The 25,393-nt window shown below is 36.2% G+C and overlaps 1 protein-coding gene across 2 annotated transcripts in view; it reads right to left on the bottom strand.

Moving 5' to 3' along the window:
- Positions 1-25,393, bottom strand: part of LOC134659967 (uncharacterized) — a 138,340-nt gene that overhangs the window by 9,090 nt on the left and 103,857 nt on the right. For both annotated transcript variants that reach the window (XM_063515665.1, XM_063515672.1), the window contains 2 exons: positions 16,803-16,897; positions 12,879-12,948 (listed from right to left, as the gene is read on the bottom strand). In XM_063515665.1, the coding sequence (XP_063371735.1) occupies positions 12,879-12,948; positions 16,803-16,897 (165 nt within the window). The remainder of the gene's footprint in view (positions 1-12,878; positions 12,949-16,802; positions 16,898-25,393) is intronic.

Genomic DNA, 25,393 nt, shown 5'->3' with positions numbered 1-25,393 from the left:
AATTACATTTAAACACAATTATTTTATTTTAGTTTCATGTAAATGTTGGAATTATAGATTTTTCTCGTCCAGTACAAATTGCGGATCGGTCGAGCGACAAATCCGACTTCTCATCTCTTGACGACAATGTGTTAGTGTGCGTGTTGTGACTTGTGACTCGTCCGTACACAAAAACAGATCGAGGTGTGCAAGATTTGTCTATGTAGGGTGTCATTTTCTATGTATTTGTGTCGTCATTACAGATTGGATTTTGTATGTAAGTGTGTGAGAAGTGCGACTGTGTGCACGTTCCCCCCCCCCCCCCCCCCGCGAAAAATGGCAGAATGATTTGGATGTTAAGATATCGCTTGGGCCTATCCCTTCCGACGTGTCGGAAGCCCGTGTTGATCGAAGGGCTAAATGCTAATTTTTAACCGACGAAAAAAACGGAGGAGGTTCTCAATACGACGCGTATATATATATATACGCGTCGAATACATAATATATATATATATATATATTATGTATGACCACGCATAACTTTTTACAGAGTAGTTCGATTTTGATAATTATTTTTTTATTGGAAAGGGAAGTTGAAGAGCCGAAGTTGGTCCCATATAAATTTGGAACAAAAATCCAACCTTAGGGGTAGGAAAATAGGGGATGATTGGTTTTTCACTCACCGATTGTAACGTATGACCACGCATTTTAACTTTTTACAGAGTAGTCCGATTTTTTTCATTTTTGCCGCGTCATGCGTCATGCGTTGTCATGATTTTGTCGCGCTCTTAACAATGCGTTAAAACTAAAAATGGAAAAATAAAAACTTTTTACAAAAAAAATAAAACCGACTTCAAAAAGGATGTAATAAAATATTATCCTTTTTGAAGTCTATTCGTTACCAACTGATATGTTTGAAGTCGGTGCCAAGCCAAATTTTGAAGCATACCATGATTTTGGTGCGATTCAATAAGGATGTACTCGTACGTTGGATTGCCATACACGACGACAATGAACGTACTTTCTGAGGGTATCATGGTATGCTTCAAAATTTGGCTTGGCACCGACTTCAAACATATCAGTTGGTAACGAATAGACTTCAAAAAGGATAACATTTTATTTCATCCTAATTGAAGTCGGTTTTATTTTTTTTGTAAAAAGTTTTTTGAAATGCGAGTGATAGAAATTTGGAATCGAGTGGTATTGACTACTCGTTTTCAATTCTATTAGTGGAATTTATATGCCTAGTGGTGGAGATATTACTGAACAAAATACACGAAATCGAGCGGTCGAATTTCAAATATCGGCCCCCTGCTGAGGGACGGAGTAATGCGACTTATATAGCTCCGCCCTTTAGCATTTCAGTTTAGGTCCTAAACAGAATCGCAATAAGGTCATCATGGTAAGGCCCCTGAAGTGCATTTTTAAAGTTCGTATAGGCCCCGAGCGCGGGCTGAGGCGTCGACCAGGCGCGTTCCGCGCCGCCAGACGTATTTGTGTTTGTAATTGAGAAATCACTTCGTCGAACATCTGTATCGAGATACATCCCATTCTGTGTTAGCTCGCAGATTGATGACTTCCGCAACATAGGGTGTTCAATTATAATTATTTTTTTTTCTGGCGTAGGTTTTGATTCTTGACGGTAAATATCTATATGATAAAGAGATAAAGATAGTTTATTTTTCATTTAGGTAGGCATATTACAATGCGCTTATGAACGTCAAATAAAGCTATGCTAAGCTAGCTATGGGAATTAATACTACATCAAGTTAGTCAGTTACATTTCTCGGAGAGCCTAGCTAGATCTTCATATTCAAGCTGCAAGCTAAGAGTGCGTACTGCGTACGCGTCGCGCACTGTCAACATGCATCGCTCCTCAATAATTACTCTTAGGACTTGAAAATTGTTTGGTTTTCTTCATCATCTTCCTTGCATTATCCCGGTATTGCCCACGGCTCATGCTGGGAGCCTGGGGTCCGCTTGGCAACTAATCCCAGGAATTGGCGTGGGCACTAGTTTTTACTAAAGCGCCTGCCATCTGACCTTCCAACCCAGAAGGTAAACTAGGCCTTATTGGGATTAGTCTGGTTTCCTCACGATGTTTTCCTTCACCGAAAAGCGACTGGTAAACATCAAATGATATTTCGTAGGTACATAAATTTCGAAAAACGTCGGTGCGAATAAAAAAATCGCCATGTATTTTTTAGCTACTTTACAGGAGACAAAAAAACTGTTTATTTTCCTGTTTATAATATATTTGTTGCACCTGTATTTTTTTTCTGGTAGATCAATGGTTTTTACATGATACTTATGCAGAAATTAAACAATTTTTTTCGTAATTTTTTAAAATATAAATTATTTTAACCAGAATTTTGCTACATAGCGACTTAAATTCGGTTCACTTAAAATCGTCATGTGTAAAGTTTACACATAGCGATTTGTTGCCAAAGTAACGTAGCACGAGAAATGATACATAGCGGATTTTAGGGTCAATAAATCGCCATGTGCAACATTATTGCCATCACCCTCGACGGAAAACAAGGCATTTAATTTCGTTATGTGCAAAAATAATCACATAGCTATTTTTTTGTACAAATTTTGTTAGTTATTTTCAAAACTAATATAGATATAAAAATTATTGATATAGGCCGACGGAAAATTGAAAAAGGAATTAGAATATGCCAAAATCAAAAAATCGTAAAAAAAACACATACTTAGCGATTTTTTTATTCGCACCGACGAAAACTCATTGGTGCAAGTCGCACGTTACTACCGCTAGGCCACTAGCGCTTCTGTTTTGGTTTTCTTGTGTCGACATATTACAAATTACAATATATCGACATATTACTCGTACTTATATAAAATAACATTAGGTACCTACAATTGAGTTTGTAAATTAACTATAAAATGAAGACGGTCAATATCGAACGTAACAAGGGATTCGGAAATAGGTACGTACAAGGTTAATCGCATTATAAATTCATAAACAGCTTGCCTCGGTAGCGGCGCTTAAAATAACTATACAAATACTAAAGTATAGGCGTCAGTATATTTGTACGGCGAATTTTAGTAGAGGTTCGACCTAGACATCTTAGTTCGTTTCAAATTTTTATCCTCCAGTTTGACTAGTATAAGTAGCGACGGAATGTAGACGAAGCTCCCAATTAATAAAAAAAAAGCGGCCAAGTGCGAGTCGGACTCGCCCATGAAGGGTTCCGTATTTAGGGGATTTATGACGTATTAAAAAAAAACTACTTACTAGATCTCGTTCAAACCAATTTTCGGTGGGAGTTTGCATGGTAATGTACATCATATATTTTTTTTAGTTTTATCATTCTCTTATTTTAGAAGTTACGGGGGGGGGGGGGACACATTTTACCATTTTTGAAGTGTCTCTCGCGCAAACTATTCAGTTTAGAAAAAAATGATATTAGAAACCTCAATATCATTTTTGAAGACCTATCCATAGATACCCCACACGAATGGGTTTGATGAAAAAAAAATCTTGAGTTTCAGTTCTAAGTATGGGGAAGTGTGTCAACAGTGTTCTTATAGTTTCGGAAAAAAGTGGCTGTGACATACGGACGGACAGACAGACACATAGACAGACAGACAGACAGACATGACAAATCCATAAGGGTTCCGGTATTAGCCTTTTTGCGTTTGCTTTTTGGCTACGGAACCCTAAAAACGGTCCTTTATGACTGACACTTATCTGACACATATCAATGAAAGTTACCCCCAAAGAGTAATGTAAGTGGTTACCCCTTCTCCATAAATATACCCCGTCCATGAATCTAGTATAACTGGATCAGGCATTTCCTGGGTCGGGGGAAATGACCGAACGGGATAGTCTTATGTATCTTTCAGTAGGAGTAGCAGCGAAAGCGCTATTATTGTTTGTCCTTGTCACAGTCTCACATTTCTTTTATTCCCCACCGTAAATCTAATATGGATTATGGTGGGCAACAAATCAATTCGGCCAATCATAGTGTCGCATTGCGTATGTTTTGTCCCTCACGGACGCGCGCATACGAGTATACCACATCTATAGGATCCTACCATATATGGTCCGCAGCTTTGATTTAAACAGTAAAGAAAGGGAAAGGCTGTATTTCCCGCTATAAAAAGAGAGTGGTGGTTCACTAAAAGTTTTGATTGGCTAAAATAAATTTCAAAAATGGAAGTACCTAAAACAAGCTGCAGGTTAGGATTTGTTGTCTCACCTTCTTCTTCTTGAAAGACAGAGTCCGCCGCCATATCGTGCGCAGGAACGCGGTGGGTTTGTACAGCTCCGTGTCGACGCGACAGGGCTCGCTCATCACAGTCATCACTCCATTTACACCCGACACGGCCTGACGCGGCCTCCAGCGATCACTCCATGGTAACACTGTCACTTCACTTTAGGTTCTTACAGTTTTTGTTCGTATTTAAAAACTTACGATTTCACTTTCGGCTTAAATTTTTGTGAAATTGTAGATCTGTTTTTGGAAAGAGTAAATATAAACCCCGTCACGTGGCACAGTTACTTTTTGGCTCGTTTCGGGTTTGCGTGGAGTGATCACTCCATGGTAACACTGTCACTTCACTTTTTAGGTTTGCACACTTTAGACAGTTTATTTTCGATTGAGTATTAGCTAGACTTATGCTGTCGAGATGAGACTTTCGAGTTTAAAGATGAAACTAAAGGTATCAATATAATAAATAGAAACAAATTCAATCTACTTAAAGGAAATTAAATTTCGTAACACTAACACTGTGTTACGAAATTTCGTAACACTAACACTGTGTTTCGTAACACTAACGCCCCGGACCGGGGGGACGGGATTAGACCCGTCTATAAATGTGAGTTAATATGTGTTCAAAACGCGAAAGTTTTAAATATTATAAGTACTAACATGTGATCTGATATTTCAAAATTGTTTCGGATCACTACGTAGCACGAGTCACTGACAATGTCAACATTGACTTAATACGCTACGTCTACGTAATTTACTTTCTAAACATCTTGCTCGCACTAATATGCAAGTACGAGCGAGATCCATAGAAAGTAAGTTACGTTCACGCTAGCGTTTATTGTCAGTGCCAAACTGGTGGTACCTGTATTTATTAGAAAAAAAAAGTTTAGCCGACTTATCGGCGTAGGATTTACGTAAACTCGTAAAGTCATTTTATTTCCATTAATATTATTCCCTATAAATATGAATAAATCTTAGTCAATAGGTATACCAATTATTTACTCGTAATTGCTGCCTGCACTCTTCTTAAACATTCATTTTAGTAATCCGGGCGTTTTTTTTTTGTTGTCCCGTACACTTTTTTTTTCATATTTGGGATTTTTTATGTTATTTCTACTCAGAATCACGAGCTCTTTCTATCCTAATAGGAGAAAAAAAGTGTCCCAAAATTTCCATACATTTTTCGATCTTTCCATTCCGCGACCGCCATACAAAGTCTATGAAAAATGGTGACGTAATGGAAATAAAAACCTTAGGACACTTTTTTTCTCCTATTAGGATAGAAAGAGCTCGTGATTCTGAGTAGAAATAACATAAAAAATCCCAAATTTGAAAAAAAAGTATACGGGACAACAAAAAAAAACGCCCATCCATCAGTCCATCACATTTCTAACGAACCCAAACTTAAGGCGGTTTCGTTATTTTACCACAGGTTTCCTAAGATCACTTTACCATTACATCGTAGTGTTATCATACAGGGGTCGGACAAAAAGTGCGGATGATGTCAAACCACTTATAGGATGATTTCAAATAGTATTTTTGATTTTCATAAACAATTATCACTTATCACCTCTTTATTAAACGATATCGCCACTTGAAATGAGTAAGTACGTTTTTGACTGACACATTGTCAATCAGATGAACAATAAATTGACTTCGTTATTGTTTAGCTATTGTATCTTCACGATTATATTTAGCTAAAATTTATATTTACTAATGTATAAGAAAACGCTCTAAAATGTCATCTTTACTCGAATATTGTGGCAAGTTTCGTGAAATTTATTTTATTCACTACATCACCCTACCACCTGTATTATTAATTCCATGGATTTATTTACGGTTATTTTGTTACTTCATTAATACTACTTTGTTACTACATGTCACACGGAAGTTTAAATACAAACTCAAACATCATCCTGTGTGCAAGATTACGTCATTTTTACGTCATCCGCACTTTTTGTCCGACCCCTGGTTATCAAGGTATCACAACTAATTAATATTTAACCAACATTTTGAATTTGAAAAAATTCGCTCTTTACTCTACATCAGCGGTCGGCAACCCGCGGCCCGCGGGCCGCATGCGGCCCGTGAACCTGTCACTTGCGGCCCGCGAGCCTCCCTGGCTATTTTGTATGTAATATTGACAAACGACAATGTGTGATAAAGTCATAAATATTAACAAAGTGTGGCCCGCGTCAACTTCGTTAACTACTTGTGGCCCTTGGCTGCTAAAAGGTTGCCGACCGCTGCTCTACATATACATGAATGAAAATGATACATTTTGATTTATATAATTTTATCTACGTATTAAGACATTGCATGATTAGTTTTAGCAATGACCTGTATTTGACTTGCTAGATGTAACGTTCTTTTGTTACTTTACTTGGCCAAATAAAGAAACTTGAAACATAATATTACTATTATTATTTATCAAAATTATCCTAATTTTCCCTTGCCGTTGTTTTAAATTTGTAACGCCCAACCACTATAGCGTAAATCATTATAAAGTTCAAATAACCCTTCCGTGTTATCACGTATGAACGCTGTTAACAGTATTAACGCCGATAACGATATTTGCTTACCTAGAGTGTAACACGGTTGATAAAGCCGACTGCATTAGTTGAATACCTTATATAGAAGGGAGTTATGAAAGCAAGAGATTAGAAACTAAAATGTCATGTCAAAGAAAAAGGGTAAAATGAAATGTACCTAAAAAAAAAGGGACCAAGCTTTCAGCGACATTGCACGACCGGCGGCGGCGGCCGTGGCAACCATAGGTGGAAACAAAAGGTCCGATCGCTGTGACTGTCTCGCTCCAGCCTATGGTTGCCGCCGCCGCCGCCACCGGTTGCGCAATGTCGTAGGCGGGCCATTAGAGTTCCAGGGCGTTAGTCTTAGTATTTTAGTTTATAATTTATATATGTATAGTACAAAATCCCTACTAGGTATAATTAATATTATAAATGAGAAAGTATATTTGTCTGTCTGTTACCTCTTCAAGTCTTTACGTTTAAACCGCTGAACTAACTGATTTAGATGAAATTTAGTATGGAGATAGTTTTTATGCCCTAGTAGGACATAGGACAGTTTCTATCATTCATCATCATCATCATCCCACGCAGACGAAGTCGCAAGCAGAAGCTAGTTCTAAAATTTCTAAATAACGCCTTAAAACAGTATTATATCTAACTATTTATTTCCTCAACGCCTGATCTCGTTCGTTTCTGATCATTCCACCACATCGTGGTATACTTATTGTTAGAATAGTCGCTATAGCAATTCATTCAACTAGGTACTTCAAATTAGCATATTTCCGTTCAATAGCACATTGTTACGCACACTGTGCGTAGCCAATATACCAATCGTTTACGTTCCGTAGCGAACGAAACGCAACTGTCACTGTCGCACTAATATGGAAGAATTATAGAGAGAATACCGTATCGTTAGCCACGGGGCGAACGATTGGCATTTAGCTACGCACCCTGGAACCTTATTAACATACCGATAAAAGCCATAATCAGTTGGCAAGTCGGAACTGTTTGAACAATTATTTACCAGTTTCACGCAGTTATAAATTTACATAAATTTGCTTGAATGGAAAAGGGGAATTCTTGAAAACTTAACTTAGATTTTAATTTGCATAAATAAAATATCCGACTATGAGTTTTAGCTGCATAATATTAATCACACGTCGTATATATCCAAAGGCGATAATGATCTAACGGTAGTATACAAACAATTTGGGGACATCTTAATAATTCTTACTTATGTATGAAGGTCATCTACTAGTAACTCGTATCTACAAAATATAAGATTATATTATGTTTACACAACTGCCCAAAAAAGGAGTGTATTGTTTTTACATACCTGTCTACTTGATACCTTCTAATCATCTGTCTTCTGAATTGAGTTTTATAATATAGCGAAACGCATTAAGTCATAGAAAATTTAATGTTTGGAATGAAAAACAACAATTAAGTAATATGTAGGTACTTACTTAAAGTTCCAGGATAAGTGCTAATTTAATTATTTGAACTGAAAATTGCTACTATACCTATAATAAAAAGAACAACTATAAATGAGCATTCATTGAACACGTCAGGTTTACTCGATAAAAGAGTGAATTTAATGAACGTAATCTAATTAGTCAGATATTTCCCACGGCATTTGACATTTGATACCACGTATCAGTGACACGACTACTTTATATAACATGTATTAAGCGTATACATGCAGTGCACACTTGCACAGCATAAACAATATTATCAGTACCCTCAAAAGTACAATTCACGCTAACATTATCTTAGACTCTGTTCGGATAGAGAAGAGTCGTGGAATGTATCGGGCCCCATATATTCCACGACTCTTCTATTTCCGCACAGACTCTATCCTCTAGTATAGCGTTTAGCGGCTCACCATACAAGAAAAAATTGAATTGAATTTGTTTTGTTTTAAAATCGAATGAAATAAAACAAAAGCAACTCTGTTCATTTCATAGTGATTAATTATTCCAATTTTTATTGCAGATAATTAGTTTGTCAAAGGACTGTCTCAATTCAAACATAGACGGAGATAATCATGTTATATTTGTCTTACACTAGTACTAGCACCCAAAAGAAAAGGATGAGTATAGTTTTTTTTGTTCTTATTTACTGACAATTTGGTTTGGCCAACTATAGTGGCTAATAGTAATAAAGTTTCTGTAACAAACAACACTGAAATTTTTGAAGTGAAAACTTCTTTAGCGGCGCTGGGCACTTTTTGAGGTGGGGAAAAAATGATAAACTCGAGACAGCGTAAGGCGATCACGTGACCGTAACTCATAATTTAGATGGCATTTAAATCAATAAATAAAAACTCAATGTTATTTGACATTTATGTTGCTGACTCCTTTTCAAGACTCTTTACCTATGTTCAAATAATTTGACATTGTCATGGCAGTATGTAAATAAACATGTCAATGAAAAAGTGTGATCTTATTTGAGAATGATATAATAATTAATAATAAATAAATAGAATACCTCCGCTAAACGTATGTATCGTGTTACCGGGCGTCGGTAACATAGTGAGGTGAGTTTTCACTTCTATCGGCACTCCCGGAGTGCAACCGTTATTGCTTGTTTTTACGCATCGTTTTTGAAATCGTGCTCAAAACTATCTCTATATTCAATTAATAATATGAAATGAATACCTACACGTCAGAAAGTTATAACTTGGTTCTTTAGGCGAGCTCTTTTCGGGACAAAAGTTTTCTTTAGCGAGTTCGTGGTGATTTATTGAGATTCAAAAGTGCATTGTAATATTAAAAATTAAAATTTGACACGATGTAGGTCTATTATTTTCCTAAGACGATCTCCACAAGTTATAATTCTGATTAACTAGTTTTACTGTGCTTATAATAAACATATTCACGTGTATAGTCTATAAATAGTAATTATCTCACATGTTAATTATGTTGTAATTATAATTTGAATCAGGATTAGCTCTGCAATTTCGCCTGAAGTAAACAGTTTCCAATTACGCTGAAATTTAGCATAACTATAGTCTGGTAAACCAATTTTGTCAGTAACAGTAGAGTATAAAATTAAAAATATTCATCCCTCTTTTTGGGGTTACAATACTTGGTTGAAGCGAAAAAAAAACATCTCTTTACGTGTAGGTAAAAAAATATTTTATCTAATTTTTATTTTACCAATTTGTCAGAATGATTGATTTATCCATGCCAAATTGTAGGTTTCTAGCACTAACGCAAATCTCGGACGGACAGACAGACGGGCATGAAGAAACTAAATAGGTTCCTAGTTGGCATCGACTAGGTACTAGTTGGCTACGGAACCCTAAAAACGCAACTTATTGAGTTTGGGCTCGTTAGAATGCTGTAGGTCTGTAGGTGCACAAGAAAGTCACTGTCTGTCGATATCGATGTTTATTTTTGTCAAAAACTTAATATTTTACTCCCACGATACCTGGTTATCGATTTATTTGAATAACCCTCATTATTTTGTATTGTTTTTGATACATATTTTTGCTTGAGAATTTTTTGAGGCGACGAATAAAAATAAAAATAAAACTTAATTCGGTATCACGACAACTTGATAGGTATTTCCGCTGTTAATCTAAAAATAATAATTTAGAGAGGATGAGAGGTTAATGAGGTTAGTCAACAAAAGTGTATGATAAAAATCCATTATAACATATCCTATTGAATAAGGTATTATAAATAAAAAACGCCAGCTCTACCGATTTATAAATACCCTATCATTCTATCTAAGCACAAGTCGTTCTTGGTAGATTTTTTGCTCTGTAAGTAAAAAAATATTTACCCTTCCTAAAATACCTACTGCATACAAATTTGTTAAGTACCTACTACTTCCGTTTACCTGATGAGTTGGACAACTTTAAGCAATTGCTCTTTATTTCAAACTATATCACTGTAAACAATAATATAGACGTATTTATTTACTCGTTACATCGAAATCTCTCACTCGACAACTTTTAAAAACTGCACTCACTAAAAACTTTCACTTCACTTAAACACTTTTCGCCCTTAAATTTAATTAATAGTTTATTTTTAAACACACGATGATGGTGAAAAACCAACGCGTTTATATCGCCTCTAAACCATCCTCAAACTACAAACGGTATGTTTGCAATATGACATTGCTATGTAAGATAACATTATACAAAAAAAACTTTACACTCATACTACTATAACCTACAAGACTGTCATTTGATTATCAACTCTATTACAACCAAGCAAAGTCCACAATTAATAGGAACACAACTGCCGCTTGTGTCTTTATGGAATGATAAGAAAACGTAAACACTGAAACTTTTTGTAACCATCGATTTTCAATCATCTCCGCTTTGACTTAGAGTTTATTATTATATGTAAATGTTCGAAAGGAAAATCATACGGATTATGTTATGTGGCATTCGATACGCTGCGGGTGCGAGCGAGACAGCCGACGCGACAAGGTCAGCGTACACTAATAAACATATTTAAATAATAAAGTGTAATTTATCTTTTTTTTTTGTAAAATACCAGTTGTAATTGGTTGCTAGGAGCGAATTTAACACTGATTGCGAATCGGTTTCGTAACGCGGCTGCATTTGTTAAATTTTAATGAGGTACGTCAAAGATATTTAATTCATACACCTAGGTCCTAAACCTACATAAATTAAATATCTTTATTAGGTATCACCCGTTGCTTCTTTATTCCTGGCATTACACATAATTAATTAATTAGGTAATTTGGCTGACTAACACTCGGGGCCCGATTCGGATTTTGTAATAGACATCTACTAGATATCTTTTAGACCCCACCACGATACGATAACGATATGTTTAAGATCTAACCTGTCAAATTTGACATTTCTGCGATTCTGCGATACTCTTGAACGATTTCCACAAGATATGACTTAGAGATCCAATTCACATCTAATAGATATCTAACACTATCTAACGTAAAAGTGACATTGGTTGCCCGAATTGAGCTGCAAAAGAGAACTAGTTGAAATCTAAACTATAACGTATCTAGAATGGATCTAGTACGTGTCATCTCTTGTAAATATCTTGAAGTTCGAATACGGCAGTCGGACGTTAAGGCTGGAAACAAATTATCGGACGCGGCTGACGGACGCGGCTCACAGCCGCGACTTATAGGTATCTAGATAATGATCGAATATACACTGAACTGTGCAAACTATCGGAAGTAAGCCGTAGACGTAACCTTGAGCCTTCGGACATCCGACAGAAATCTGGCGCGCTGGATGTTCCTGACTGTGCACACTTTTATGTCGCGCGCGTCAGCCGCGTCCGTCAGCCGCGTCCGATAATTTGTTTCCAGCCTTACCTTTGTAGACTGGGTACTTCTGCTTTCTTAAGTTCTAACTTAATAGGAAACCCTTGGGGTCGCGGTACTTACCTAACCTAACCCACTTTACTGCTGGCAGAAAAAAAAAATGCCGTAATAGGAGGAGTATGCTGCAGGATTATTATGGTCATAAAATTATGCTAAACAAAAGTCGCCGAAAGTCATCTTCTGCTAAAATAATAATAATAATATGCTGCAAAATGTATGCTTTGTAATAGTGACGCAAAGTATACCTTTATGCAAAATTATTATTCGACTAACCGTTTCTGCGAAACATGTTATGCGAAGTGTATTTCTGACAAATAATATTATGCCAGATGAGGGTAATCCGAATAATCTGGTGACAGAGCGCCAGAAGACTTTGTGAATTCACACTGAAGACACAGGGAATTCTCACAATTGCTATACAGTGTGTGGCCTATAACGCGGGCGAAAAATTAAAACGTAGATTCTACTCCTCAAACAATAAAACTTATGTTCAACAACTTTTTGAAATTATGTAGTCTTAAAATTGTCCCTTTTTCAAACAAACTAAATAATATTTTCAATGTACTTTAAATTCCGTCTAATTGACATTGCCCGTCAGTCTTGTCACAGGCATAATCAATTTCGTAATACATTGCGTGTTCGATTAAATTTTAAAGTGTTTTAAAATACAAACCACAAGTTATTTTAGTTTGAGGAGTAGAATCTACATTTTAATTTTTCGCCCGCATTATAGGACACACACTGTATATTGTTAGTAAGCAAGTTGTAAAAGTGTAAGTTTAAAGTGTAAACTTACATCTTCTTCGAGGGCGACCGGAAACTGCGTCAGCGGCTTTACGGCGACGTCTTCTAGTGCCGACTTCCGCCTGTTGAAAAATATAATAATTACACAAGGGATAACTTTAAGAACTGTATAATATCAAAACTTACAAAATACCTATCTGTAGAATCACATATACTTATCTGCTATCATCAGCCTAATATACCCTAAGAAGCGCCACTTGCTCCATCCTTTCCACCCAGGATTAAGCGGTTACACCGCTAACCCAGTGTCAAAATTGTACTGGTAACCATGGTAACTCCAGGTCTAAGCGGTTAACCCCGGGTTAGTGGGATGGTGCAAGTGGCGCGAAGAGTCATAGGTAGGAACCTAGCTGCAACCATACAATTAAAGTTACGCTCTCATTAAGGTGCCGTATAGCTTCAGAGAGCGGATTTTTTTAATAATCTTTTGGCTTTTTTTGATCATAAAACAGGTGCCAAAAAAATTGTTAGCAATATTGAGGATTTTCTCTAGGGACTTCATCGATTCGAATCCTGATTTTTTGACTTACGCTGACTTTAGAAAAAAAACACGCAAATGTTCGAGAAAAAATGTTATACAATGAAAATGGAGCGAGTACAATATTAAGAATGTAAAAAGTCTACAATTACAATTTCTTATACCATAATTAATTATTGTTTCTACTCCCGTACTTTTATTTGTCATTTAAAGGGTCTTTAGCCTATGCCCCAAAAAAGAATTGTGCATACACGCAGTATCTTTTTGGCGATTTTACGATACTTCGTGTAATGATCACTTAATAAATATTGAATGAAATACAGTATTGCCAACCTTATTTTAAATGTCATATCTGACAAATAAGTGAACCATAGACATGTTTTTTTTTAATTTCATTCATTCATTCTTTTCCCGCCCATACCCTCCATTTTTGCTATTTTTTGAATTAAAAATATTTGTTAAATTTAAAATTTTATTTCAAAGTGAGTGCTTGGTCGTAGAAAAAGTATTGTATGCAAGGTTGTTTAACTGAGTCAAAAAATACTCGTGACGTCTTTATTAACAATTTTCGGCTTCGCCTCAAATTGTTACTCACGTCACTCGCCTTTTTTGACCTCTCTTAAACAACGGTTGCATAAAATATTATAATTAATGGAGAAGAAATTGTATTATTAAATAATTAATTATTTAATTTTTAGTTCTTTGTATTACAATTTGTAGCAACGAAAACTATTTAGTACTAGACATATATATGTTTCGTTCGTAGCATGGCGTTTTAAAATGAGAAGGTATTTTCGATTGTATGGGAGCGGCGGATATGTAAGGTTTAGAAATATTTAGAAGTTAAGTTTATTTAAGCCTAGTTACATTTTTAGTAAGTGTTAATATTTCATTTAGTTATTCTTTTTTTCTTGTCCTTAACTTTTTATAGCTTTTCACTGTAGAAAGTTGTTTTTTTTACATTAAAGGTAAAATTTCTTTTGAATGTCCTTATTACCCTTTTGTAAAAGTTTGTATGATATGGCAGAAAGGTTTTCTAAAAATACGATTAATCGGACCCGTCAAGGTATCTCCAAATAGCCTTTTATTCCGCTAACGAGCCGGCGACAAAGCTTTGAGAGGAGCTTGTGTATACGGATCTATGGTAAGGGATGTGGCATAACACTCATGGCATCCTTATGGACCAATTGAGAGTGTCGAAATATCCCGGGTGTGTCCTGTTAAAATTAAACTGTAGGCTGTACGTCTCAAATTGACCAACATTTGGTCAGCGACTTTTAAAAATTATGAAGACTTTAGATAAAAGTCTTTAGACTTCGTAGTTTTCATACAAATTAAATATTACCTTCGATGTATGCTGTCATCAGTATCATTTACCTTGCTTGTCACGTTTTAAACATAACAAAATTCGCAATAAATTGCGCTACGTCTTAGAATAAACTTTAAAGTGTTCTAAAAGTCAAAATATGTACAAGTTATTTTTAAAAGTAGCTGAACAAATATTGGTCAGTTTGAGGACTACAGTCTACAGTTTAATTTTTTGCTCGTTTTACAGGATATACCCGGTATATCAATAGACGACGTTTACGGAACGTTTTACGCTTCGAAAACGGACCATAATATATGACTAACACTTATCGGACTCATATCACTGAAAGTTATACTTTCTTCATAAATATACCCCGTATAAATATTTCTGTCACTGTTACTTATAAAGACGGATTTTCCGGTTGAACTTCAAAAGCAAAGCAAAGTCGTCTCGTCGAGAATACTTATTTTGTGTTTTGCTCATTAATGGTGTTTAAACTGTAAAATTAATAGCTTTATGCAGTGAATTAACGTGAAAGTGTCAGCTAATGAAAAATTAATCAGGAAACGCGTTAAACCATTTTTTAGTCAACAGAACTTCCCAAGATCCATCGTGGGCATTTGTAAAGTCCAGCTATCACTTTATTACCAAAAAACGTCACGCCCAATGAGCACACTTTTGACATTGGCAAAATCATAATAAACATAAAAGTTATTTTTAAAGAAGAAGTGAAGGTATGTAGATATGTCGTAGAAATCTGCCTCTTTTTTTATCCGCCTCTTCTAGTAAACGCGTATTCTCATGGGTCCCATTAAAAGGACCCTTCCACCGTTTAATGCTCCCTTTATGTGTAGTGACGTCGACCATTTATTTGTACTTATAATAAGCTGGGTTGAGAATAGAATAGACGTTTGCCGAATTTCGCAATAGAATATCTATTGTGTTGTTTGTGCATTGTTAGTTCATTCTGCATCTAAGTAGTGGTAGGTATTAAGATGAGTATTAGGTATCTAACGGCGCGATTCGGGAAATGAATTAGACATTCACTAGATAGGAAATAGTAACGATATGTGACGTTCCACGGCAAAAGGTACCCTATGGCGGTTGGCGCTTACGCTATTATTAACGCCGCTCCAATATTATTGCGACCATAGGGTACCTTTTGCCGTGGAACGCCACATATCGTTACTATTTCATATCTAGTGAATGTCTTATTCATTTCCCGAATCGCGCCGTATGAGTGCGAGTGGTTTATTTGAATATACGCTTGCGAGTATGTCACTCAGCAGAATCGGTACCGGAGTAAGAGTTAGGAAAAAGCGCAAAGTAATTAAAGCTAATAGTGTTATTATTAAGACGAAACAGGAGCTGAGATTTAAATATTTTAGGTAAATATACCCGTCTCGCTAACGGAAGCGGCTCCTAAAACTAGTGCGATAAGGACAAGGCGAAAAATCCTGCGTAAAAATCTCAAAAATCGAGATTTCGTACTCGACTGTTTCCTCCTCCAAAACTTAACCAATCGTAACCAAATTTGGAAATCTAAATGATTATGAAATTATCTGTGTCGGACCGTTTTGCTTTTTTGGCTAATTGATATCAGTTTTGAATACCACGCCTCTCATTGCGGCATAGTCAATTAGGCCATTTTTGAAGGGCTCTAGCGCCTTAAAAAACAAAAATATCAAAAAAAGCAAAACGGTCCGACACAGACATTGACAATATTAATCTGTGTTGAAAAAATCATTGCTCTAGCTTCAAAACTCACGTAGGAAACAGTCGAGTACGTTTGTGTGGAGAAATGTCCACTCCTGTTGCCTCTTAACAATGTTATTCCCGACGTGTATCTCTCCTCCATGGGACAGGCATGGCCTAAGTTAAGTGTGTAATAATATTTAAAAAAAGAGAGCTTTTATTGTTTTTATTTTACGTTTTGTAATTAACGTTCATTATCTTGATCGTGAGTTCAAAATACTCTCAATGCGGTAATTTCTTACAATTATTTATTTTGTAAAAATTCTAATTTTGTTGTCCTAGTAGAAAATTTATTGACTTAATAAGAGTCATCATGCAGGATTAATTCTTGTCAAAATACTCAAAATCTTAAAATAATGTATTTTTATGTGTACCTTAGAAGAATGACCTTGAAGACTGGCCCAACGAGTCCCTTGATGATGGCGGACGCGTTGAGATGGCATCGACCGTGCAGCACAATCCCGTTCACCTGCAAGTAACAAACATAAACAAATAAAAACAGGCCAATCATTGGCAGGTCTGCCACCCAGTGCCGGCCCGAGCCCTAACCTGTCGAATCCCACGATATGACGTCACCCATAAGCGTTCTGGCTCATATATGAGCCACTGGGAGCTGACAGATTTCAGGGTAGAGCGAAATCGGGTTTTAGCGCCCTTCGTTGAAGTTTTCCATCTCCCCCCCCCCCTCGCCACACTCGCGTCTTTTAAAACTTTTTTTTTCTCATTGCCATTTTGGCGCCCCCTTTGCCATCTGGCGCCTAGAGCGGCCGCTCCACTCGCTCTACCCTAGATCCGGCCCTGCTGCCACCTTGTGGCCGAGAACTAAAACTTGGGTAAAAAGATAATTACATAGGTACCAATTAATGTTCAAAAGAAAAGAAAAAATGCACATTTTTGAGTTTTTGTATGTTTCCCGAGCTTTTGGCTTAATAAGAGTCATCAGGAATATGTTCAAAATATATTGTGAATTACATTTTTACGAGATATTTAGGTATATTCAATCTGACGTATCCTGCAGTGATGCGATATTATTGCCGACTGCATTGCTGCCGCAAATATCAAATTTCATGTTGCATTACAGTTATTCTTTATTTAATTGTAGTCATGTTCATAGTACAGTAAGGTGTTACAAGTATAAAGCGGTAGGTACATGACACCCTGTAAGGGCACACGATATGATTGTCCTTAAACTACTAGAGACAAACCAAAGAAAGTCTGCAGCGCTAGATTAAAAGTAGTTTTTAAAAATCAGTATGCGACAACACCACAGAAAATGGATTAAATAGTCTTGATACTTGTGAAATTTCTACCATATTTACCGTCTATGAAAAAATTAAGCTGTATGCACAGCTTAATTTTTATGGTAAAATAAATTTCATTCCAACAATAGATGTCACTATTAATATGTAGACATATACTAATATTGATAAATAATATTGGGAGAATGTGACATTTGGCTTCATCAAAATTAATAAGCTTTTGTAATATCCGCGACGGCGGTAAATAGGTACAGAGGGCATACCGCGAACACCGAAGTTCTCAATATGCGAGCATCTTTCTCTTTTACTCCCATTAAGGCGTAATTAGATTGACAGAGAAATTGCCCGCAATTTGCGAACTAAAGTTTTCGGAAAAACGAAATAATCCATTAAAACAATAAACATATATTAAAAATTAATTTTAGCTTTAACTAGTAGGTACCCATGCCGTGAGCATAAGCATGGAGGTTGTGGGTTCGAGCTCAAAACCCGGCTAGTACCAATGAGTTTCTCGAAATGTTAGAGGAAGTTCATAAGTATGCATAGGCAAACCTATATAGGAGGTATAGACCTATTAGGTGTGTTCAATTTGCTGTGAAACCTTAGTCTAAACCAATATTATATTATCTAAGTAGGTACATATGGTGAAGTATTAAGATGTTTCATTCCACTTACCCGTCATCAATTCCAAATTTTGTAAACATTGTCGTTTTTCAGCTTGAATCGCCTCGTGCTGACTTTTTACAAGTGTAAAATTATTCGTCATGCGGAAAAGTAACTCCCGCACATCGGTTTTGTAAGGTTTCACCATGTTTATTCCGTTCATCACAAAACACAATGAATATTTAAACGATTTTGACAAACACATACCATAGTGCATGACGTTTACTGACTGCTTAAAAAACATTGCCATATGTAGTTTTTTAATTCGATGTCAAATTATTGCGCTGCAGACTTTCTTTGGTTTGTCTCTACTACGTTAGCAGTAATGTCGCGCCGCATTACTGCAGCAGCAGCAGTAATCAGTAGTACTGCAGCGAATTGGCAAGAACGGTGAGCTCGCCTCACCTGATTCAAGACATATGGGTCAACCGGCTGGAACAAGAGAAGTTCCAGTGAACTTACATTTCAATCAGAGTAAATTGTAAATAAGCCAGTTTGTTAGCGTCCGACAGGTCGGGTAGCTGTAGATAGCGGATATACCGCGGTATTCGGAAAACAAGATCCGTTCTAGAGAAGAGAACGATACGATATGTACTAGATATCTGGTAGTTTAGATTTCAACTAGATATCTTTTGAAGCTCAATTCGGGCAACCAAATGTCACTTTTACGTTAAATTATCGTTTCAAAATCGTTTTGAGATCTAAAAATACATAACGACGTTTTAGACATTGTGGAAAAACATTCAAGAGTATTTCCAGAATCGCGGAAATGTCAAATTTGACAAGCTAGATCTTAAAAATATCGTTGTCGTATCTTGGTGATGTCTAATAGATATATAATAGATATCTAGTTTAAAATCCGAATCGGGCCCATAGTCGTATTGAAGCTACGCTAAGCTAGCTTTGATCGGGGAAATCCTGAAGAAAGGCCAGGTCAAGGGCACCCTGAATCGGCGAGCGTGTATGAGGAATGTTATGAAAGTAACGGAAGCGAAAGAGGTATCAGGATCGTAGCAAATGGAAATCCGTGGTCTCTGCCTACCCCTCCGGGAAATAAACGTGATTATATGTATATATGTATGAAGCTACGTTTTAATCAAGATGCACAGTGAAGTACTGCAAATGAGCCAGTTTGATTAAAATTAGTCCGGAACCGTTACTTACATATTTGCTTTACAAATACTTGTTTATATTTATCACTACAACATAGTATAAAACAAAGTCGCTTTCCGCTCTCTGTCTGTCTGTCTGTATGTATGCTTAGATCTTTAAAACTACGCAACGGATTTTGATGGTGTTTTTTTTACTAGCTAGCTCTTGAATCACTCTATAGTGATTCAAGAGGAAGGTTTATGTATAATTTGTTAACCCGTACAAAGCCGGGGCGGGTCGCTAGTGTATGATAATTGGTTGTCTTTAATTTCACTTATCACACCTTCTGCCGTTCCGCTAATCGCCCAGCCTTTCCATAACCTTACCCTTCGGCCACTTGGCGGGCAGCCAGGCGCCCGCCGGAAATCAAGAGATCAGTCTAATGTATTCTCAAATATACAAACGTCTGTCAGACAATCGATAATTTATCTGACATAATTAATTTTCCATCTGACACATGAAATTAACAATGCAGCTGGTTCATTTCATCGTTTCTATATAATATAATATGCTCTGATGATTTTAGCGCGCTCTATCATAGATAACAATACTTGTGTATGATTGACCGAACATTAGCGAAGGTCTCCGTTTCAGCTTGGGTAAAAATGCTTTAGTAGGGACATAGGTATGTCCGGATATTCTCCTTTGCAGGTCGCGTTTACCAACGGATTCTTGTGAGCATGTTCGGTGGTTAGAATTTTACTGTCGTCTCGTTTTTTGAAATGGTTTAGAGAAAAATATAAAAGTTCAATTTTAGAGACGAATAATTTTTTTGGTATAACGATAGTTTCCCTGGAAAAAGATAATAAGATAATTTTCGCAACGCAGGTTTTCAGTAGGGAGTGCTCCCGGTATTGGTTTTCTATACAAATACAGTACCGGAACCGGGAATTCCCGGTTCTCGCCATACAAACTCAGTACCGAGAGCCTTCCCTAGTTTTCAGGGACCCCTAGCTCTGCGAAACATTAGGCTTTTATGTTTCCAAAGGGTATAGCCGGGTAAGCATGGCCAAACTGCCCTTAGCAAAAAAAACAATCTCCTTTATTAACCTATATATAAGTAGTACTTTCACCAAATATTAAACCTCAAATGCTTCAGATTAAAAAAAAATACAAAAAAGGAAAAATCATTTTTATTTTATTACAGCCAAAGTACTAATCCGATTTCTTTGTAATTTGTGTATGTTATATATATAATTAAGGTCGCTTTCTGAAAAAAAAAAATATTGAATTATCTCTTAAAATAATAGTAAAAAATTGAGATGAAAATTTTCAGAAAAATAAAAAAAATACGTGCGAGATAGCGACAGTTATCAAATTTACATATTTTATGTAGAAATTAATAATGTTTAACACATATTTTTTTCAAAAATTAAAATCGTGATTAACAGTGTGAAAAACTCGAATTTGTAACATCCCATAATACACTCTCTTCATACAAGCAAAGCTAAGTAATCATAAACGAATGAAGTATATTGTGAACGCAGTCTTTACGAATTTAAATTTTGAATGTGACGTATTTTATTAATCAAAGGATCATCATTTTTCTATCGTTAACGCTCTGTATAAAATTCGTGCCTATTTTCCTGTTCCCGCGCTTTTTTTTTAAATCTCTGAATGCCGTACGCCCTAGCCGCATACAGCCACGGAGTTTAAGGTCCGCGATCAGCAAAATAAGTCGCGTTCTAAATTCAAATTGCGTTGGGAATATAACTTTCTAGTATAACGTACAAGTTATTTTGTATGAAGAGAAGGTATTATGGGATGTTACAAATTCGAGTTTTTAACACTGTTAATCCCGATTTTAATTTTTGAAAAAAATATATGTTAAACATTATTAAATTCTACATGAAATATGTAAATTTGATAACTGTCGCTATCTCGCATGTATTTTTTTTATTTTTCTAAAAATTTTCATCTCAATTTTTTACTATTATTTTAAGCGATAATTCAATATTATTTTTTTCAGAAAGCGACCTTAATTGTATATACAACATACCCAAATTACAAAGAAATCGGATTAGTACTTTGGCTGTAATAAAAATAAAAATTATTTTTCTATTTTTGCATTTTTTTTTTAAATCTGAAGCATTTGAGGCTTAATATTTGGTGAAAGCACTACATATACATAGGTTAATAATCCAGTAAAAGGAAATTGTTTTTTTCGCTAAGGGCAGTTTGGCCATGCTTACCCGGCTATACCCTTTAGCATAAACCGATACACATGCACATCGCCGATTTGCCAAGGTTATTTATGTGTATGTGGGTGATGGAGTTCAAACTCGTGTTGTCATGACAACTGCTTCGAAAAATGTTTCGAACAATGTCATCATTCGACTTTGACCTTTGTCTTGAGGCCATTTTTTGGGTGACAATGAAAACCTCTAACAACCGTTTTATTTTTTATTCTCTTTGATCATAATCTCAAGAGCTACATGCCCATTAAAAAAAGTGACAAATGTAGGTACCTATTGCATAGAATCTAAGTTTTCATTACCTTATAACGTATATAGAATTAGTTTTGTCATGTATCTTTAGGTTTACTATGGATATATAATTTTTTTTTTTTTTAGTTCATAATCGCAACCAACATTAAATTCGGCCGTTGTGTTTTATAGCGTCTGAATTTAAGTAGAGAATGTAGGTAATAGTATCAAAACGCTAGAAAATAAAAGCGCCGCTGGATTTCAGTACGGCAATCCATCGAGAATGAGCCATTCCACTCAGCTTGCCCATTCAGTATCGGCACTGCCTTACAACGCGTTCCATTCGTTCAGTGAATCGAAGGGAGTTTAGATTGCCGGTCTCTTGGCAAATGTTGACCTAAGAGTGAAAGGGACCCATAATAGTGCAATCATGAGTCATTTTAAATAGCCACAGAATAAGAATAAATAAAAAGCCCCGACATGAATGAGCTATTTTGTTACATTTTTGCTCTTCTTAGAGCCTGTCAAATCATTCAGTAAAATGTGTTTGAATTGCCTTTGGGTTAGAAATAGAACGGAACGATTATTGTGTTGAGCTTGACTTGCCTGCCAGCTAGGTATCTATAAGTACGTGTACATTGTAGTTCCAAGAGTTGCGTTCTTGAGAAACATAAGCAGCGATTTCTGTTTAGGTGGGAGCCACTATTAGCCGAGGATAAAAATGGATATAGTTTTATTATAAACAACGCCAAATAGTCAGTCCAACATATTAACCCCAAGCTTACATTTTAGGGTTTATTAACACTAAACAATATTTACACCCTGATAGGTGATATCACTGCGCACCCGATTACTTTGGGACTGAAATTAAAATAAATTAGACATTAATAAAAGCTGAATTAAACTAATAAGGTCGGGCCAAGATAACTCTGCATGGCATTTTCAATGACAAAGTATGATAAGGCCATCGGTAATATCAAAGTTATGTAAAAATAAAATACAACATTTATAATAACACCCCCTCACTTGATTCTGTTGAAATTGGTGCAAAGTTAGCTTAGACGAACTCTATTTGTATTATTCCCGGTAAGTATATATTATTGTTTCGATTTGACATCGCCAAGTCATATGTTTTTCCTTGGTTTTTCCTGTATACCGAATAAAGCGCACATAGTGAGATTTATTTTAGGCACCTAAAATAAATTTCACTCTTCCAAACTTTGTCTGACTATTAGTAGGCAAAGTAAAAAGTTAATTTACAAAGCTAGCGATCCTCCTCCTCATATCGGAGTAGTTGGCACTATTCCACTTGGCGATGATTCACGGGAGAAAATATTACAATAGGTATTTGCGCTTCTTCAGGCGTTAGTTGCCAATCCGATCAAAGATATCGAGATATATTGATGTTTGTTTTTGGAGTTTTATTCCCACAGATAGGTTATGATTAGAAACACCGGCTATTATATAATAATCCCAATTTAATAATTATTAAATCGTATGAGTGCGTAGCGTTTAAGTATAGTCGCCATCAGATATATCGGATCGGCCAAGGTGTTCACAATATCTGAACACGCATTCTAACGCCCTGACAATAGAGGCGTGTTCAGATATTTGTGAACGCCTTGGCCGCTCCGATATATCTGATGGCGACTGTACACACTGCTTATAGCGCGTAAGGCACATCACGGCATCATGCACTGACACGACAACATAATGCAGTGAGGTGAGAGAAATATATTACAACAAAAACCGGTTTAATATAAAATCTGAACACTAACTGACGACCGGTCTGGTCTGGCCTAGTGGGTAGTGACACTGCCTGTGAAGCCGATGGTCCTGAGTTCGAATCCCAGTAAGAGCATTTATTTGTGTGATGAACACAAATATGTTCCTGAGTCATGGATGTTTTCTATGTACCCATTTAAGTATGTATGTAAGTACGTAAGTATATCATCGCCAAGCGCCCATAGTACAAGCTTCGCTTAGTTTGGGGCTAGGTTGATCTGTGTAAGATGTTCCCTAATATTTATTTATAAATCACACAATACCGACAGAAGACGCACCGACCCACGTTAACATTTAACTAAATCTCTTCAATGTCTGATTGAAAATTGTTGGGTGCGTAGCTTAACAACAGGGTATAAATATTAGCAATAATAAATCAAGTTTGCATTCCAGTGAATAGATGGTTACGAGAAACACTCGAACTTCTTAAACCGAATCGAGACGAGAGGAACGGAAATAGACATCGATGGGTACTCAGAAATGGAGGCAGGAATAAAAAATAAAAGGTCATACGGCTAATAAAAATCGGAGATCAAACTTTTTATCAATATCATTAATAGCCCTTATGAATTTAAAGGTAATAATATTTGATTACTTTCTGGTTGTTTCTATTATGAATAGGAAGAATAAATAAGTTTCCTTTTCTATAAAACATCCTACAAACAATTTACAAATCAAGCCAAAGTAATAATTATTCACATCAAGGAAACTTAAGTATCTGTTATTGTTATTTATGAAATCTTATTAGAGTTAAATATTAGAGTGATTCGTACCTATACCATTTCAAATGTAAGATCTATGCTGTCAACCGTAGTTTGTGAGACACCGAGGCAACTGTCACATCTAAAGCTTATTGAGTGTGTGTGTTATCTAAGTAATCCGGGCTCAGCACGGATCCATTTTTATCGACTATCACTATGCCCGTCGATTTCGCACTTACATACTTGTTAGAACGTGACAGGCATGGTGATAAACGATAAAAATGCGACCGTGCTACTAGGGTAGGACTTTTGTCAATCTGCAACGCCGGTCTGCAACACCATCACGCTCAGAAGCAACGAGTGTAAAACTTTTTGCCTCTAATATCTCATCACCGACATTGACCGGCGGACTGGTCATAGCAGCGCAACCTAGTGTCAGTGTGTCTAAAGGGGCCCACTGATTAACAGTCTGCCGGACGGTATCGGCCTATCAGTTGTTCGGAACTGTCAACTTTTTGTTCTAACTAACAGGCCGATACCGTCCGGCGGACTGTTAATCAGTGGGCCCCTTAACTCTTTAACCGCCAGAGTCTGATATATAAGACATTACATATCCAGCTCATTTCGCCACAGTCTAATAAATAAAACAAAGATCTGATTTGGTTTTTACAGCACATTTATAACTCCCGTAACTATGCCAACCTTACTCTGCGTGGTACAATTACTGTCGGTGGCGACACGAGCACGCTCGATCAAAAATTGCTGGCGGTTAAAAGCCACAGTACCAAGTGGCGACTGAAGTGCCATCAGTAACGCTGGGTCTGAATAAGCATTAAGGAATAGATTAGATTAGATTAGATATATTTATATCTTAAAGAAAAAGACACAGTATTTTACACAATAGGATAAAACAAAGGCTTTCATTAAAAGATCGTCAATTTAACATTAAAAACAGAAAGAAAAAAATAATAATAAATAT

Source organism: Cydia amplana, chromosome 2 (genome assembly GCF_948474715.1).
Source record: "Cydia amplana chromosome 2, ilCydAmpl1.1, whole genome shotgun sequence".
Classification (NCBI taxonomy): Eukaryota; Metazoa; Arthropoda; class Insecta; order Lepidoptera; family Tortricidae; genus Cydia; species Cydia amplana.
The sequence above is the reverse complement of the archived record's forward strand: the minus strand, read 5'-3'. Positions and strand labels throughout refer to the sequence as shown.